Genomic DNA, 16,207 nt, shown 5'->3' on the forward strand with positions numbered 1-16,207 from the left:
GGTGAGTCAAAATTCTCTGTAGTAAGGAAGAAAGGAACAGTGGGTCAAGGGAAGAGGAATAGCACTAAAACACATAAATTCTGTGATTTCATCCTTTTCTTTCTTCTTTGTGATTTGCTGATCTAAAGCAAAGATTGGGACCAAAAAAAACTAAGGGACAGATAATCTATATAGATTGTTGGATCTAAAGTATCCCTGCAGACCACATGACCCAAATCACACCTGTGTGAATGAACACACTGAGGTCCAGGAAGATGATATATTTGCCTAAAGTCACATAGTTGTAAAAAATACATCTCCCAAATCATATCACCTGAGTCTATTAAGAGTTTGCATCTTTATAGTGCACACTTACATTCTACATGGCTTAAATGTGGTTAACCTTCTCAACAAATCTACAAAAGGCTTGTGTTCATTTACATGCATATCTACCGGCAAAGCCAAGCCTTCCATTTGCTCAGACTGATTCCCAAAAACTCTATGCTTAAAAGAAGTTTAATGGGATTTAATTCAGCTCTATTCATATTTATTCATGCATCCATCAGACCAAAGAGTAAAGTAACTGAGAGGTGCATATAAAATAGAGTGTTACAGCAGCTTTGTGAGAGACAAGTGCCATCATCAAGCAATTTTGAAGAGATCTGGTGTCCTGGTAGGGTTTAGCCTCTGCAAAGAGATGCACGTGAAATTAAATAGTAGCTTCACCCTACTCCCTACCTGGGAGACATGGTTCCTGACTTCTTTAGTACTGGTTTTCTCTATGTTTTAAAATATTTATTTTTTAATTGTAGGTGGACACAATACCTTTATTTTTTTAAGGTGGTGCTGAGGATCAAACCCAGTGCCTCACACACACTAGGCAAATGCTCTACCTCTGAGCCACAACCCAACCCCACTATTTTCTCTATTTATAAGACAAAAAACAATAAAAAACGAGACCTATCAAAGGGATTGCTGTAACAGTTAAATTAGATAATACATTTTCACAAAAGAGCACAACATAAGTGTCCAGCACAGTCCTGATGAGTATTTCCTGTGAAGTGAGGCTTGGGCTGGGAGGATGGTCTCCATCTTAGCCTGGGAAAGCTGAGTGCTTACTCTGGAGCTTTCAACTTGTGGTTGAGTCTGGGAGGCTCACTCTTGAATTTGCTTTTCCTCATTTGCTGAGTGCACTGTCCTTTCTGTGCCTTCCAGTGTTTCTTCCTTTCTAACAACCCTTTGTGGGAGGATACCAGGTCATTCAGCCTATCTTCTGCTTAAATTTACTTCCAATTCACAGATAAAGGAGTTTCTTTATCTAAAACCCATTCTCACCCATATTATTCTCATCCATCAGCTGAATCATGGAGATGAGCATGGAAAATTCACAGGATCATGGGTTCCATGTTTATATATCTTAAATTTGATTTTGGAGACTTTAGTATGACCTCTGTTCTCTGGTAACAACTTCTCTCTTCAGCCTTCTGGCTATTTTGCAAAATTTATTTGGCTTCGCTCTCCGCCACAGGCATTAGGTTATACATGATAATATAACCTAAAATGCTTCATCGCATATGCTATGGTCTATGAACACTAACAAGAGAATTGTTGATTCAAATATAGATTTCACTTAATTGTCACAACAACAAAGGTAACACTCCTATCGATATTTACAGATAAGAAAGCTCAGAGTCTTAAAAGTTAACTTATTTACTAAAACCATTTGTTGAATATGAAATAGATTCAGAGTTCCCCTGCAGGGATGAATGATTTTACAAGATGTACTCTGAACAGCTTCTCGACCAACTTTTCTAGATGTAATGATAAAAAAAAAAAACAGGTAAGATTATGTAGTAAGACCCTTGAAATGGAGTACGACTCTAAATAATTTCACAAGGTCCTTTCTGGAGTGGAAAGAAGTTTCAGTTCAAGCTGTTCTTGTTTGCTTCCTCCACAATGACAAAGGAAGAGAGTACACAGGATGAAATCACCGCCCACGCAGTCGCAGCATCATCTGCCTTACGATCTCTCCCATCTTCAGGGATGTCGCCTCCTGTCTCATAAGCATCCCTGAACTTCCTACTTGGAGAAATATTTTGCTATTGGGACTCTAGCCTGTCCCCACCCCAAAAAAAAAGCTCATGACATCCTTTTCTAAGCTCATGTAATTCATAATATCAAGTTCTTTATTGCTTTTACATATATTACAATTCTCACCAAAAAAATAAAAGTATGGAAAATAAAAGCTTACTTTGCTCCTTAAATAAAAGTGCTGGAACTCCTACACTTTCTGTAATCTGAAACTCTGCCAGGGAAGAGTGTATACAATTCCTTTAGAAAAAGCTCTTTCTTTTAGGGGACTGGTCAAAAAAGCACTCTTGCAATTGTCACTTACTTTATTCCAACCTCAGTTTCTTTATTTGTGATGTCATCAGCATAGCTGGGCAGGTGGCAGAAATGTGCCTGTAAATAGCAAATAAAAGAAAACGGATAAAACAACTCCGTGGTGGGTTACAATTTTAACCACATGCAATATAATTTTTACCTTGGGATGTTTTCCCTGTAATGATTGTAGACTCACAGAAAATCCTGCTCGGAGAAGGCCATCCTATGTACTAAGGATAATTCCCATTCAGAAGAGGGAATAAGTGACCACAGTGGCTCTGCTCCTAGTTCTACTAAAAAGATGTCAAAAGGAAGGGTGGTGTTGGGAGTTTAGAGGCCAATGTATAGGACCCAGGAGACATATGAAGATCTCCGGGGAACAGGTCCCTTGTGAAAGCAGCCCCAGACATTACTCCACTTATTTAAAGAAGCCCAATTAAACTGCCTGTGGCACCCAGCTTGACCTATTGAGTAAGCACACAAATGTATCTGTGGGTTTGTTTTGGCTTAATTGGGGCATAATTTAATTGTGTACAGTAAAAATTCTGTATCTGACGGTACAGTTCTGAGTTTGGACAAATGTGTGTATATGATCATATCCCCACTGCTACATTCAAAATAAAGAATAGTCCCATCAGTCTAAAAAATTTCTTTATTCTTTCATAATCCAACCATCCTGTCACCATTAGCTCCTAGAATCTACTGGTTTTGTCCATATAGATCTTTCCTTTGCAAGAGAGAGAGAGAGAGAGAGAAATCAGATAAATAGAATATACAATGGAATACAACCTCTTAAGTCTAGCTTCTTTCCCTAGTAAAATGTATAAGTGAGTATCTATTTGTTTCATATATAGGTGGTTTGTTCCTTTTCCTCATCGAGTAGAATTATATAGATCTAGGAAGATTTTTATTGCTAGCTTTTATTAATTATAATTAACACTACACAGAAAAATTAATACAATCAATCAACAAATATATGAAGAAATATTCAACATCTCTGGCAATTAGAGAAATGCAAATCAAAAATACTCTAAGATTTCATCTCACACCATCAGAATGGCAGCTACCAAGAATACAAACAACAATAAGTGTTGGTGAGGATGTGGGGAAAAAGGCACACTCATATATTGCTGGTGGAACTGCAAATTGGTGCAACCACTATAGGAAGCCATAAGGAGATTGATTCCTCAGAAAACTCTGAATAGAACTACCATTTGACCCAGCTACCCCACTTCTTGTTTATACCCAAAGGACTTACAATCAGCATACTACAGTGATGTAGCCACATCAATTCAATGTTTACAGTGGCTCAATTCACAAACCAAACCTAGATGTCTTTCAACACATAAATGAATAAAAAAAAGTGGTATATACACACAAGGGAATATTAGTCAGCCTTAAAGAAGGGTGAAATGATAGCATTTGCAAATAAATGGATAGAGCTGGAAAATAGCATTCTTAGTAAAATAATCAATCCTCCAAAACCAAAGGCCAAATGTTTTCTCTGATGTGTGGATTATGATCCAAAATGGGAAGAGGGGCTAGGGAAGAATGGAGGAACTTTAGATTGAGCAGCGGGGAATGGGTGGAGGGAAGGGGTTAGGGTTGAGAAGGAGGGTGTAATGAGACAAACATTATTACCCTATGTACATGTCTGATTTCAGGACTGGTGTGACTATATAGAGTGTACAGCCAGAGGAATAAGAAGTTGTGGTGCATTTGTGTATACAATGTGCCAAAATGCATTCTGCTGTCATGTATCAATAATTAGAACAAATGAAAAAAAGGACAAAAAAAATTAAATCTGGTATGAATATACAGGTTTGCATATGAACACTGTTTTACACTTTTTTTAGTACACTAAAGTGGGATTGTGGGCTGACATGGTAAGTTTATGTTTAACATTACACAATATTGCAAATACTATTTTTAAAGAAGTACCATTTTACATTCCACTGATAACGCATGATAATTTGAATTCTTTTACAACTTTACTAACCTTTAGCCCTACCTGCTAGAGTAGAGAAAGTATATTCCTGACAGAATTAAGATTCTGGGTGAAATATCTTCAGGCTTCAAGGAATTTGTGCTGCTTAAGGAACTTCCATTGATATTAGTGGAACATTAGGAAAGGTTAAATCACAGATGCTTAAGCCATGGTACTCTGGGCAAAGCGGAAGAGGACAAAATTTTAAAGTATATCTGTGGAGTGATATAGGCAAGTTGGTATTGTAAAGCTCTGAAATATCCAAGAAATTGCATCAGCGTATCACAGGGACATCTGTATCCCATGTTTATTCACAATAAGTAAGTTATGAGATTAACCTTGATGCTCATCAATGGATGAATGAATTTTAAAGAACTATATATGCACATGGAATACTATTCATCCATAAAAAGAATGACACCGTATTGTTTTGTGCAAAATAGATGAAACTTGAGCTCATCATGATAAATGAAATTAGTCTGAAATGGAAAGACAAATTCTTCATGTTTTATATGAATTCTATATGGATGTTTAAAAAGTCAACCAGAGCAGGGCACAATGGCTCATGCCTATAATCCTAACAGCTCAGGAGACTGAGACAGGAGAATCACAAGTTCAAAGTCAGTCTCAGCAAGGGTGAGGCGCTAAGCAACTCAATGAGATCCTCTCTCTAATAAAATACAAATTAAATGCCCCTGAGTTCAATCGCTGGTACCCACCCCCAAAGAAAACAGTCAACCAGAATATATAATAGTGATTACCAGAGGTTGAGACAGGAGTAGGAAGGATAGAATAATGAACTAGGGTACTTGGCAGTAGAAAAAGTTAAGTAATGAAGTGTTTGGGATACTTCATGTCTTCTCTAAACTGCTCATGGCGAAATATATAAAGAGATAAATATTTAAAGATGGAATTTATAATGAAAAGGGAATTAGAATGTAGAGATTTTGGAAAGTCTCTGACTATTCATGTAAAGAATTTTAAAAGCATGCTTAGGAAGAAATCAAGAGTGTAACCCAGAGACGATTTGATAGGGAGATTAGTATTGCCAGGAGGAAGTCAGATGCCATTCAGCAAGGTAATGGGACCTTGATCCTGAAAACATTTTTAAACTCATGGAGGCTACCACACCCATCACAGACCTACAGTGCCAAGACCTTTGGAGTACAACTGTTTTGAGGCAGGTCAACCATGCTCACATCACCTTGCTGCCCAGGAAGATCTGAAAAGTGTCTGTCTCCATATTCCGTAGATGCACTCTTTGGCTGCCCCAGCTGTGGCTCAGGCAGGACCAGACGCAATTCAGGACCCTGCTTCTAGGAGTAAAAGCAGTGACGGTCATCAACATCCATGTGTGCAAATTCTGCAAGAACACAGAGTGCATGAGCTGTGAAGGCACCGCTACCTCCACTTTGATTTCAAAGACCATCACTTGCCCCAGAGGCAGGGCAGCTGCAGAGGCCCTGTCAGGGCTACCACGACTCAGCAGAACCACGGTGGTAGGTCTACCCCCAACAACCCAGACCCATACGGCCAAGAGTGCAAATGTAGCCTGGGAGAGTCACGGGTGTTGAACACCACTCCTGGAGAGCTGCTGTGTGGGCTAGACCCAGCAAAGTCATGAGGCCTTGGAGCTCCCATGGGACTCCAGGGAATGGGAGGAATGGGCTCTTTAGGGTCTTGGGAACCCAACCCCATCCCAGTGTGTCCAGATGGTGGGGCTTAGGACACAGGATCATTGGATTCTTGAGATTTAATGTTTGTGTTGTTGAATTTTGTTCTGACTTGGAATCTGCTCTTCCTGTTGTCATGACTATTTTGGAGTGGGAATGTCTATCCTACAGCTGTCCCATCACTGTAATTTCAAAGAACATAACTTGTTTAACTTCACAGGACCACAGAGTGAAGGGGGAATTTGCCCCATAATAAATCGTGCCTTGAGTCTTACCCCTATCTGATATTGATGAGACTCTGGACTTTAGATGTTCAAGTTGCTGCTAAAATGAGTAAGACTACTTAGGGATATTGAAATGGAATGAATAGATTTTGCATACAAAAAGGACATGAATGTGGGGGTGGTTATGAATGAGTACCATGATGTTAATATGTCCCCTCCAAAACTCAGATGTCGCCAGTGTGATAGTATCAAGAGTAGGACCTTGAAGATACAATTACATCAGGAACGTTCCTCTATCATGGATGAAATTAAGACCCTTATAAAGAAGGTCCACACAGTATTTGTCAACTTTGCCCTTCACCTTCCATAATGTGAATACAGTATTCCTCCTCTCCAGAAGACATAGGCCTTGCCAAACAGCCAAACTTGAACTTGGACTTCACAGCCTCTGCATCTGTAAGAAAATAAAATTTTGTTCTTTATAAATTACTTAGTCTCAGAATACTGTTATAATTCAAAAATGGATTAAGAAGTGTTCAATTAAGCAGCATTTTAATTGCACTGCTTTTAATATTCCGATTATTTAGACCAGAGGTTCTCAAACAGAAGTGAATTTCTCCTTCTAGGAACCTTTAAGCAATATCTGCCAAAGTTTTTTGTTACACATAAAAAAAGTCTGGACTGCTGGCATCCAGTAGGCACTAAGAACACTTCACAGAAGAAATACAATCAATCAACAAATATATGAAAAAATGTTCCACATCTCTAGCAATTAGAGAAAAACAAATCAAAACTACTCTAAGATTTCATCTCACTCCAGTCAGAATGGCAACTAAAAAGAATTCAAGCAATAATAAGTGTTGGTGAGGATGTGGGGGAAAAAAAAGTGCACTCATACATTGGTGGTGGGACTGAAAATTGGTGCAACCACTATGGAAAGCAGTATGGAGATTCCTCAGAAAACCTGGAATGGAACCACCATTTGACCCAGCTATCCACTCCTTGGTTTATACCCAAAAGACTTATAATCAGCATATTACAGTGATACAGCCATATCAATATTTATAGCAGCTCAATTCACAATTGCTAAACTATGGAACCAAACTAGATGCCCTTCAAAAGATGAATGGATAAGGAAAATGTGGTCTATATACACAATGGAATATTACTCAGCCTTAAAGAAGAATGAAATTATGGCTTTTCCCAGTAAATAGATGGAGCTGGAGAATATCATGCTAAGCAAAATAAGCCAATCCCAAAAAACCAAAGGCCGAATGTTTTCTCTGATATATGGATGCTGATCCATAATGGGGGAGGAAGTGTGCTAGAGAAGAATGAAGATAACTTAAAATTAGACAAAGGGGGATGAAGGTAAGGTTGGGGGTGGGAAAGATGGTAGAATGAGATGGACATTATTACCCTATATACATGTATGATTGCACAACCGGTGTGACTCTGCATCGTGTACAGCCTATTGAATGAGAAGTTGGGCTCCATTTGTGTACAATCTGTCAAAATGTATTCTGCTGTCATGTAAACAAATAGAACATTTTTAAAAAAAAAAGAGCAAACATAATAAATGGGTAAATCCTAGGAACATGCAATCTTTGAAGCCTGAATCATGAAGAAATATAAAATCTGAACTAACCCATAAGGATAAAAGAGATTGAATCAATAGATTTTTAGAAAATCTATCCAAAATCTAAGGATCAATTCTTTCACTGTTTAATTCTTCTGAACTTTTAAAGGAGAAATAATCTCAATAGTTCTTAAGCATCTTCAAAAACATTGAAGAAGAGATCATGCTTCCAAACTTTTTTATGAAGCCAACATTACCTTGTTATCAAAACCAGAAAAGGATACTACAGGAAAAAAACATTACAAGCTAGTATACCTGATGAAGACAGGCACACAAATCTTCCACAGAATGCTAACAAACTGAGTTCAAAAGCACATGGTAAGGATCATGCACCATAACCTAGTGGTATTTTTCCCTTGGGATGCAAGGATAGCTCAACACGCATAATGGAATGAAAAATATATTGTATTTTCCATATATTCAGGGGGAAAAAGCATTTAGCTTAATTCAATAATTTTATGAACAAAACTCTCAACAAATTAGGCTTAAAAACACAACAAAAGCCATTTGTGACAACTCACAGCAAACATCCTACTCAATGATGAAAGTTAAAAGTTTTTACTCTCAGTTCAAGAATGAAATGAGAATGTCTATGCTGGTCATTTCTTTTCAACATGGTACTGGAAACAATATGGTACTCAGAGCAATTCAGCAGCATAAAGATATACAAGGCATCCGAGTGGGAAATAAGGAAATGGCATTTTCCCTGTATGCAGATAACATAATCATTTTAAAGACCCAATTAAAAATGTTAGGACTAATAAATAAATTAAATGAAGCTGTAGGATACAAAATCAATGTACAAAAAGCAATAATAGCTCTCTACATTAGAAACAAACTACGTAAAGAATAAATCCAGAAAATAATCCCTTCTACAATAGCTACAAAAATATTTAGGAATAAATTGAACTTGGGAGGTGAAAGATCTATACACTGAAAACTATAAAACCATAAAACATTGATGACAAAATTGAGGAGGACACAAGTAAATTGGAATTTTTGAATACTGAATATTTAAACATGAATTAGAGAAGTTCATATTGTTGAAACACCCATGCTACCCAAAGGAATCTACTGATTGAATGCAATTCCTATCACAATTCTAATGACATTTTTACAAACACAGAAAAAACAAATCTACAATTTGATTGAAACTCAAAATACCATGAATAGCCAAAGCAATCTTGGATAAAAGAATAAAGCAAAAACTGTTTACAAAAGTAAAATCCAACAGCAATGGATTTAAGGTGACACCTGAAAAATGAAGCTAAGCTGGTAACATCAAGGGCCACAAAAAGCACTTTCCAGGCAGGAGAATAGCAAGAGAAGAAGTCTTCTGGGTAGAAGAAATTGAGGGGCTCACTGAACTGATGAAGGCCATGGGTACAGGAGCACAAAAGCAAGGGGTGGGGCTGGGGTATCGCTCAGTGGTAGAGTGCTTGTCCACCATTCTTGAGACCCAGGTCCAATCCTTAATACTGAAAAAGAAAAACACAAAAGAGGCAAAAAGACGAGTTTGTTGGAGGTTATGGTAGAGATGCAGGTGACGGGATAGTTATGGGACTCGGTTCATAGCACTAAAAATGAAGAATGAGGACACACTAATGACAGGTGAAGACATGCAGGCACAATATAAAGAATATGCTTGTTAGCACAAAAGGACCAGGCCGGATGCAAACTTCACGGATCAGCACAGCTTTTGTTCAGGAACCGAGTGACGCCTCTGATAGACCTACTTTCCTGGTGGAAAATGAGCCACTGGAGAAAGGGGGAGTTTAGGTTTGTATGGGTCACACTGAGAGGTGTCTCCATTAATGAGCGTGTCCGTTTGGGCTATCTTTACTGAGCCAGATGGAGGGTGTAAGGTCAATGGGTGTGGGGTCAGTGGTCAGTATCTGGGATTAATCTTTACTAGGCCAGATGGATGCTGTGAGAGGGGGCAGTGGTCAGCAGAGGGGAAAGAATTTGTTTAGGGTGGGATCAATGCTTTGGCCTCTTCACAGAAGCTGCCATTTCAGACTTGATGGATATCTCCTTCCCAGAGCCTGTCTTGTCACTGGGAAAGAATGTATTGGGAAAGGATCCATGTATTGCTTTCTCCCTCTTTCCTTCTCCCTGGGCCACACATTTTGGGGTTTGTCATTTTCCATATCTAGCAATGCTGATGGACAGAATGCAGTAAGTATGGAAAAGGAAGCACTCAAGAATAATTCAGTATCATTGGGTTAGTGTTACTGCCATTCACTGAGTCATTTTTACAGTAATGACTCAGGAGAAATAGGCTAAGAGGACAAACAATGAGAGTTCTTTTGAACTGGTGTATTTGAGATGCCTTTGAAATAGCAAAGTGGTGATATAAAAGGAGACATCACTAAGAGTCTGGTCCATGCTGGGTATGCCAGCTACTCGGGAGACTTAGTCAGGAGGATTACTTGGGCCCAGGAGTTTAAGGTCAGCCTAGGCAACAAAGCAAGACTCTCTCTAAATAAATACCTAAATAGAATCTTGTCCTCAGCAGAGAAATCTGGGCAATCTATTTAATTCATTAGATGTATGCATTCATTAAGTGTCTTCTATAGGCCAGCCCCTCATCTAGAATTTGTGAGTAGAAAATAGTTGAAGATCTGTACCATCTTTAAGTTTATGTTACAGAGACAAATAGACACATGCAAACACAGACGATCCCTGGTTTAACAATGATTCAATTTTCGATTTTTGTGATATCTGATGGGTTTACTAGGGTATTAAATAAATGTTCAACGTAGGCTATTTTTGACTCAGATTTATCAGAATGTAACCCTATTTTAAGTCATAGATTGTGTGTGTGTGTGTATGTATGTATGTGTGTGTGTGTGTGTGTGTGCACGGACACACGCTATATATGCTCAAGGTGGGTATGGTGGTAAATGTAAAGAAGAGAAAATTTAATATTCTATTTTAAAAGACTATAAAAGGATAACTACAGATGCCCACTGAACTCTATACATACTATGTTTTTCCTACACATGCATATTTTCATAAAGTTTAATTTAGAAATTGGGCACAGTGAGAGATTAACAATAGTAAGTAATAAAAAATGATTGATTATAACAATACACTGTAATAAATTTCTCACCATCACTACTCTTGTATTTCAGGTCATTATTAGATTAACAAAGGGTTACATGAACAAGCACATCATACTATAACAGTTGATCTGAAAACCACAAAGACCACTGAGTGACTAGTGAACAGGTAGTATATACAGAATGATTAAGCTGGACAAACAGATGATCCATGTCTTTAGGGAGACAGAACAGGACAACATGCAATTTTGTCATGCTATTCAGGATGGCATACAATAAAAACCATGGATTGCTTTGACTTCTATAATTTTCCATTCAATATTTTCAAACTAGGATTGACTGCAGGCTACTTACTATAGAAAACAAAACCATGGATAAGTGGGGACCAGTGTAATTGGATGCATTTTAGGGTCCACAATGAATGAATGGAGAATGGACAGGCTTATTGCGTCCATTTGACTCAATAATGTATCAACAAAGATGGAATTGTAAGAGTCAGTCCAGCTACTTGGGTTCTACTCATAAATTTCCACTGGAGAGTTATATGACCATAAGCAAATTCCTCAACATCGCTGGGTAAGTGAATACAATATCATTTGGAATGTATATTGGGGCACATGAGATGCCAGAGTAGACATTTTTATAGAAAAAAAATAATGGATGGACACCCATGGGAAATTGGGAGATGTACTTGGTATGTATATTAGAGCTCAAAGAGCCCCAGGTAATCAGCCAGTGGCCAGTGGGCACATATTTTTCTCATTTATAGGAGTGAAATGTCAAATTGGATGATCCTGAATGTTCCTTCCAGATTTAAATTTGCTTTACTTGAAGTTCCTAGCTCCTTCAAAAATTCTGAGTCTGGTGGTTGGTAACACCTGACTGTGAAGGCAACACCCTAAATTTTTGTAGTTCTCCTTTCAGTATGACTCTACCAAAATAGTGATGCTTGAAGTGTTCTTCTTTAATGGAAGTTTAAGACCACTTCTTCTTACTGAGATAGCTCTTCAAGTCTCAGCCCTTGAGCCACCTCTCTGCCTGTGTCCCCTCATGGATAGCACTCATTCTTGTGGCACTAAATACCACCTACATGCTAATAACTCCCAAATTTATTTCTTCATTGCAGTTTTAAACTTCCCCTGTAGTATCCACGAGACACTTCAAGATAAGAAAGCACCCAAAGGAGACTCACGTCCTCCTCCCACAGCAAACCTTCTACTATCACAATCTCACATCTCACATAGTGGTCATGTGGCTTTCTAATTGTTGAGGCAACTGAGCTACTATTTTTCCACACTTGTAGCTAATACATCAGCAAATTATATAATCTCTGCTTTTCAAACACACAAACAACCAGGTTATTTATGCATGATGACACATGACTCACAAGACATAGAAATTAAGTGTTTGAGCCAATATGAAATATAATTTCAGAGATTTGTTTAAATTTTGTGACAAAGAGGAGGGTGAGGGATTACTTAGGAGAGCATCTTAGATGGAAGGGTCAAGAAAAAGTTATTTGGAGAAGCAATGCAAGGTCTAGGAAAAAAAGTTCCAGGAGGGGGAAAACACACGCTAGTTCAGATTCAGGAACAAATCATTCGGAAGATGACTAGTTGTGTCCAAAAACTCATCCTCTTTTTCTTCCAGAGTATTGGCATTTCAGCAAGGCAGTCAGCCTTGCAACTGGTTGCATCCAAATAAATGAATTCTTGACGATAGAATGTGCTCAGAAGTCATGAAAGCTACTACATCACTTGAAAGAGAAAACATTGCTTTTCTTTCATCTATTCTCCTTCTGTTTTCCTCCAGGTAGAGTGTTTATGATGAAGAAAGATTTCAATACTCTTTTCAATTCATCCAAACATGTCGAAGAGGTCATAGCCATCTAGAGAGTTCATTTTACCCTGCTACATCAGCTACTGCCACTTGAGAAATAATTTGTGATTTATGTCACTGTATTATGGTTACCACAGTGTACCTAATTTCTGACTGTGCTGGATTAACTCTGTAGCCACAAAGTCTTTGAATCTCCTTTCCTGAAGAGGTGATGTCTCTTTCTTCCTACTCAAATCTGGGTCAAACTTTTGACTCACATCGACCACTATAGTGTGCTAAAGAAATGTATGAGTTTTTGAATTTGGGCTTCAACAAGTCTTTGAGTTTTACCTTCATACTATTTAAATATTGGCCTGAAAATGTCATATACAAAAGTATATCCAGCCTCCGAAAGATAAAAGATTGTGTAGACATGAACTGAGGTGACCTAGCAAGTAGCCAGCATCAGTACCCAGAAATGTGTAAAAGACGATCCTGCACCTTCCAACTCAGCTGGCCTTCTAGAACATACACAACCCAATGAGCAAGCCTGTGAAAAGAAACTGCCCTGTTCATAGAATCATGAAAAATAATAAGCCATTGTTTTAAGCCACTAAATTTCGGAGCACTTTGTTACACAACAGTAGATAACTGATTAGCTATACAGATTGTATGATCTCCCTAGTTAAAATCATGTGCGGAAAAGAGACATCATCTTCTCCATGGCTTTCTTGAAAGCCCTATGAACCTCTTTATTCCTTAAACTATAGACGATTGGGTTCAACATGGGAACTATCATTGTATAGAAGACAGAGGCCATTTGGTCATTGTCCATAGAATGGCTAGAACTGGGCTGTAAGTACATGAAGATGATGGTTCCGTAGAAGATGGTCACAGCAGTGAGGTGAGATGCACAGGTGGAGAAGGCTTTCTTCTGCCCTTCTGCTGAGCGCATCCTCAGGATAGCAATGAATATGAACAGGTAGGAGGTCAGGATAACCACCAGGGCAAAAAAGACATTGAAGGCTGTTAAGATGTACAGCACAGTCTCATTTATGTAGGTATCAGAGCAGGAGAGGGCAAGGATTGGGAGGATATCACAGAAAAAGTGATGGACCACATTGGAACGGCAGAAGGAGAGGGAGAAGGTGAACCCGGTGTAGGAGGCAGATGCGACCAAGCCCCAGAGGTAGCAGGCCACAGCCATATGGACACACACACTGGTCGTCATGGTGGTGGTGTAATGCAAGGGTGTGCAGACCGCTGCATGACGGTCATAGGCCATCACAGCCAGCAGGAGGCAGTCCACGCTGGCAAAAGCCACAAAGAAGAACATTTGAGCAGCACATCCGCTGTAGGAGATCACTTTATCCCCTGTGAGAAGCCCAGCCATCACCTTGGGGGTCACCGCCGAGGAGTAAACGCAGTCTACCAGGGAGAGGTGACTGAGGAAAAAGTACATGGGGGTGTGGAGACGGGAGTCCAGCAGGATCAACGTGATCATCCCCAGGTTCCCAGTGAGAGTGATGAGATAGATGAGGGTGAACATTAGGAAGAGGGGAACTTGCAGCTCTGGGGTGTGGGTCAATCCCAAGAGTCTGAACTCATTCACCTTAGTACTGTTCTCCAGGTATGACATCTTGAAATTGTGCTTCACCGGTTTAAAAAAAAAAAAGGCAAAATGGATAAATTACTTATGCACAGGAAATGATTCATGTACTCTAATGTCACCCCAATGATATGAGCATGCCAGGATCCCAATAACCTGAAACTGGCATCTTCTGACCTCTGTCTGACAGTCTGTAGAAGCTTGTACTATGTCTGCTAGTTCCAGACCCAACTCAGACAAAATGTCTGTCTTCAAATACTTATTATTTTAATTTGGGTTAAAAACCTTGTCCATCCTCTGTAAATCACTCTTTACCACTGTCAATCCAGATTCAGATAACATTTATATTAACTGAACACTACATGCCAGGTAGTCTGAAAAGAGTAAGTATTATCTCGTTTAGTCCTTCTGGACATCCTGTCAGATGATTGTCTGATAACAGTGATACATTGTTGCCTTCTTGGTTGTGAAGTACAGTGAAGAATGAGGCTATCATTCATCCAGCTATGATTTATGTGAAGTCTAAGAAAAGTTAGTTCCCTTTCACTCCTCAGAGCACTGTTCTTGAATCCTGCTTGGGAGAAGAAGCACAGAATCCAGGAAGATGCTCATCCTTATTTATACCCCTGGACAAGAACATAACGATGTCTGGGTTTATTCATCTCCCAAATTATTTTATTTATTTTAAAGTATATTCATCTGAAAAAATAAAAATAAAATAATCATTGTGTTCCCTATTTTTACTGTGTCACAAGATTGTTATAGCAATTTTAAAAGGTGTTTTGAAACAATACAAGTATTTAGAGGAGTAGGATATTGTAGTGGTAAAGAAAATAAATCATCTCTGGTCATGACCTGTCTACATTGAAATCCTGGCATTTCCACATACTGGTTGGGTAACCTTGGACAGGTCACGATGTTTCTGTGCCACAGTTTAAAACAGGGAGAATTTATTCCCAAGTGGTTTTTTGAGGTTATTGTGAATGGAATTGTTCTTTTAATTTCTTTCTGAGAAGGTTCCTTATTAGAGAAAGGAAACCTATTGATTTTATATATCAATCTTACATACTGCTAATTTGCTGAATTTGTTGATCAGCTCTAGAAGTTTTCTGGTGGAGATTTTTGAGCCATCAAAGTATAAGATCATGTCATCAAAAAACAGATAAGTTTAATTCTTCTTTTTCTATTTATAACTTTAATTTCCTTCTCTTCTTTAATTTTTGGCTCTCATCTTAATTATTATTTCCTGTTCTGGAATTAGTTTGCTCTTGCTTTTCTAGGTCTAGAGTTAGAACATTAGATTATTGATTGGGGACCTTTTATTTTTTATGTAAGCACTCAATGCTATAAATTTTGTTCTTAGAACTGCCTTCATAAAATCTCAGCGATTTTGATATGTATCTTTGTTTTAATTGTTTCTAAAAATGTTTCATTTCTCCCCTGTTTTCTTCTATCACCCATTTATTATTCAAAAGCATATTATTCAATGTTCATTTGTTAAATGGTTTTTGTTTTTTATCTTGTTATTGGTTTTCCAATTTCATACCATTGTATTATGGTAAGATGCAAGGAATTATTTCAGTTTTTTGTATTTGTTAAGACTTACTTTATGTCCTAAAGTATGGTCCATATGGAAAATGTTCTATGGGGAGCTGATAAGAAAATGAATTTGACTGTTGATGAATGAAATATTCTGTAGATGACTGTGAGGTCCACTTTATTATTAATATATTTTAGGAGATAAATCTAACCAAGGATGTGAAAAACCTCTACAATGAAAATTATAGAACTCTGGAGAAGGAAACTGAAGAAGACCTCAGAAAATAGA

General features: G+C 38.2%; 1 protein-coding gene across 1 annotated transcript; it reads right to left on the reverse strand.

The window, feature by feature from the left end:
• Nucleotides 1-13,461: 13,461 nt before the first annotated feature.
• LOC308641159 (olfactory receptor 5B2-like) lies at nt 13,462-14,409 on the reverse strand (the record flags this gene model as incomplete). Its single annotated transcript, XM_081279469.1, has 1 exon — nt 13,462-14,409. One exon carries the CDS (start codon nt 14,407-14,409, stop codon nt 13,462-13,464), a length of 948 nt encoding a protein of 315 aa, XP_081135595.1.
• Between the last annotated feature and the right edge of the window lie 1,798 nt (nt 14,410-16,207).

This window comes from Spermophilus citellus (assembly GCF_964194105.1).
Source record: "Spermophilus citellus genome assembly, chromosome: 2".
Taxonomy (NCBI): domain Eukaryota; kingdom Metazoa; phylum Chordata; class Mammalia; order Rodentia; family Sciuridae; genus Spermophilus; species Spermophilus citellus.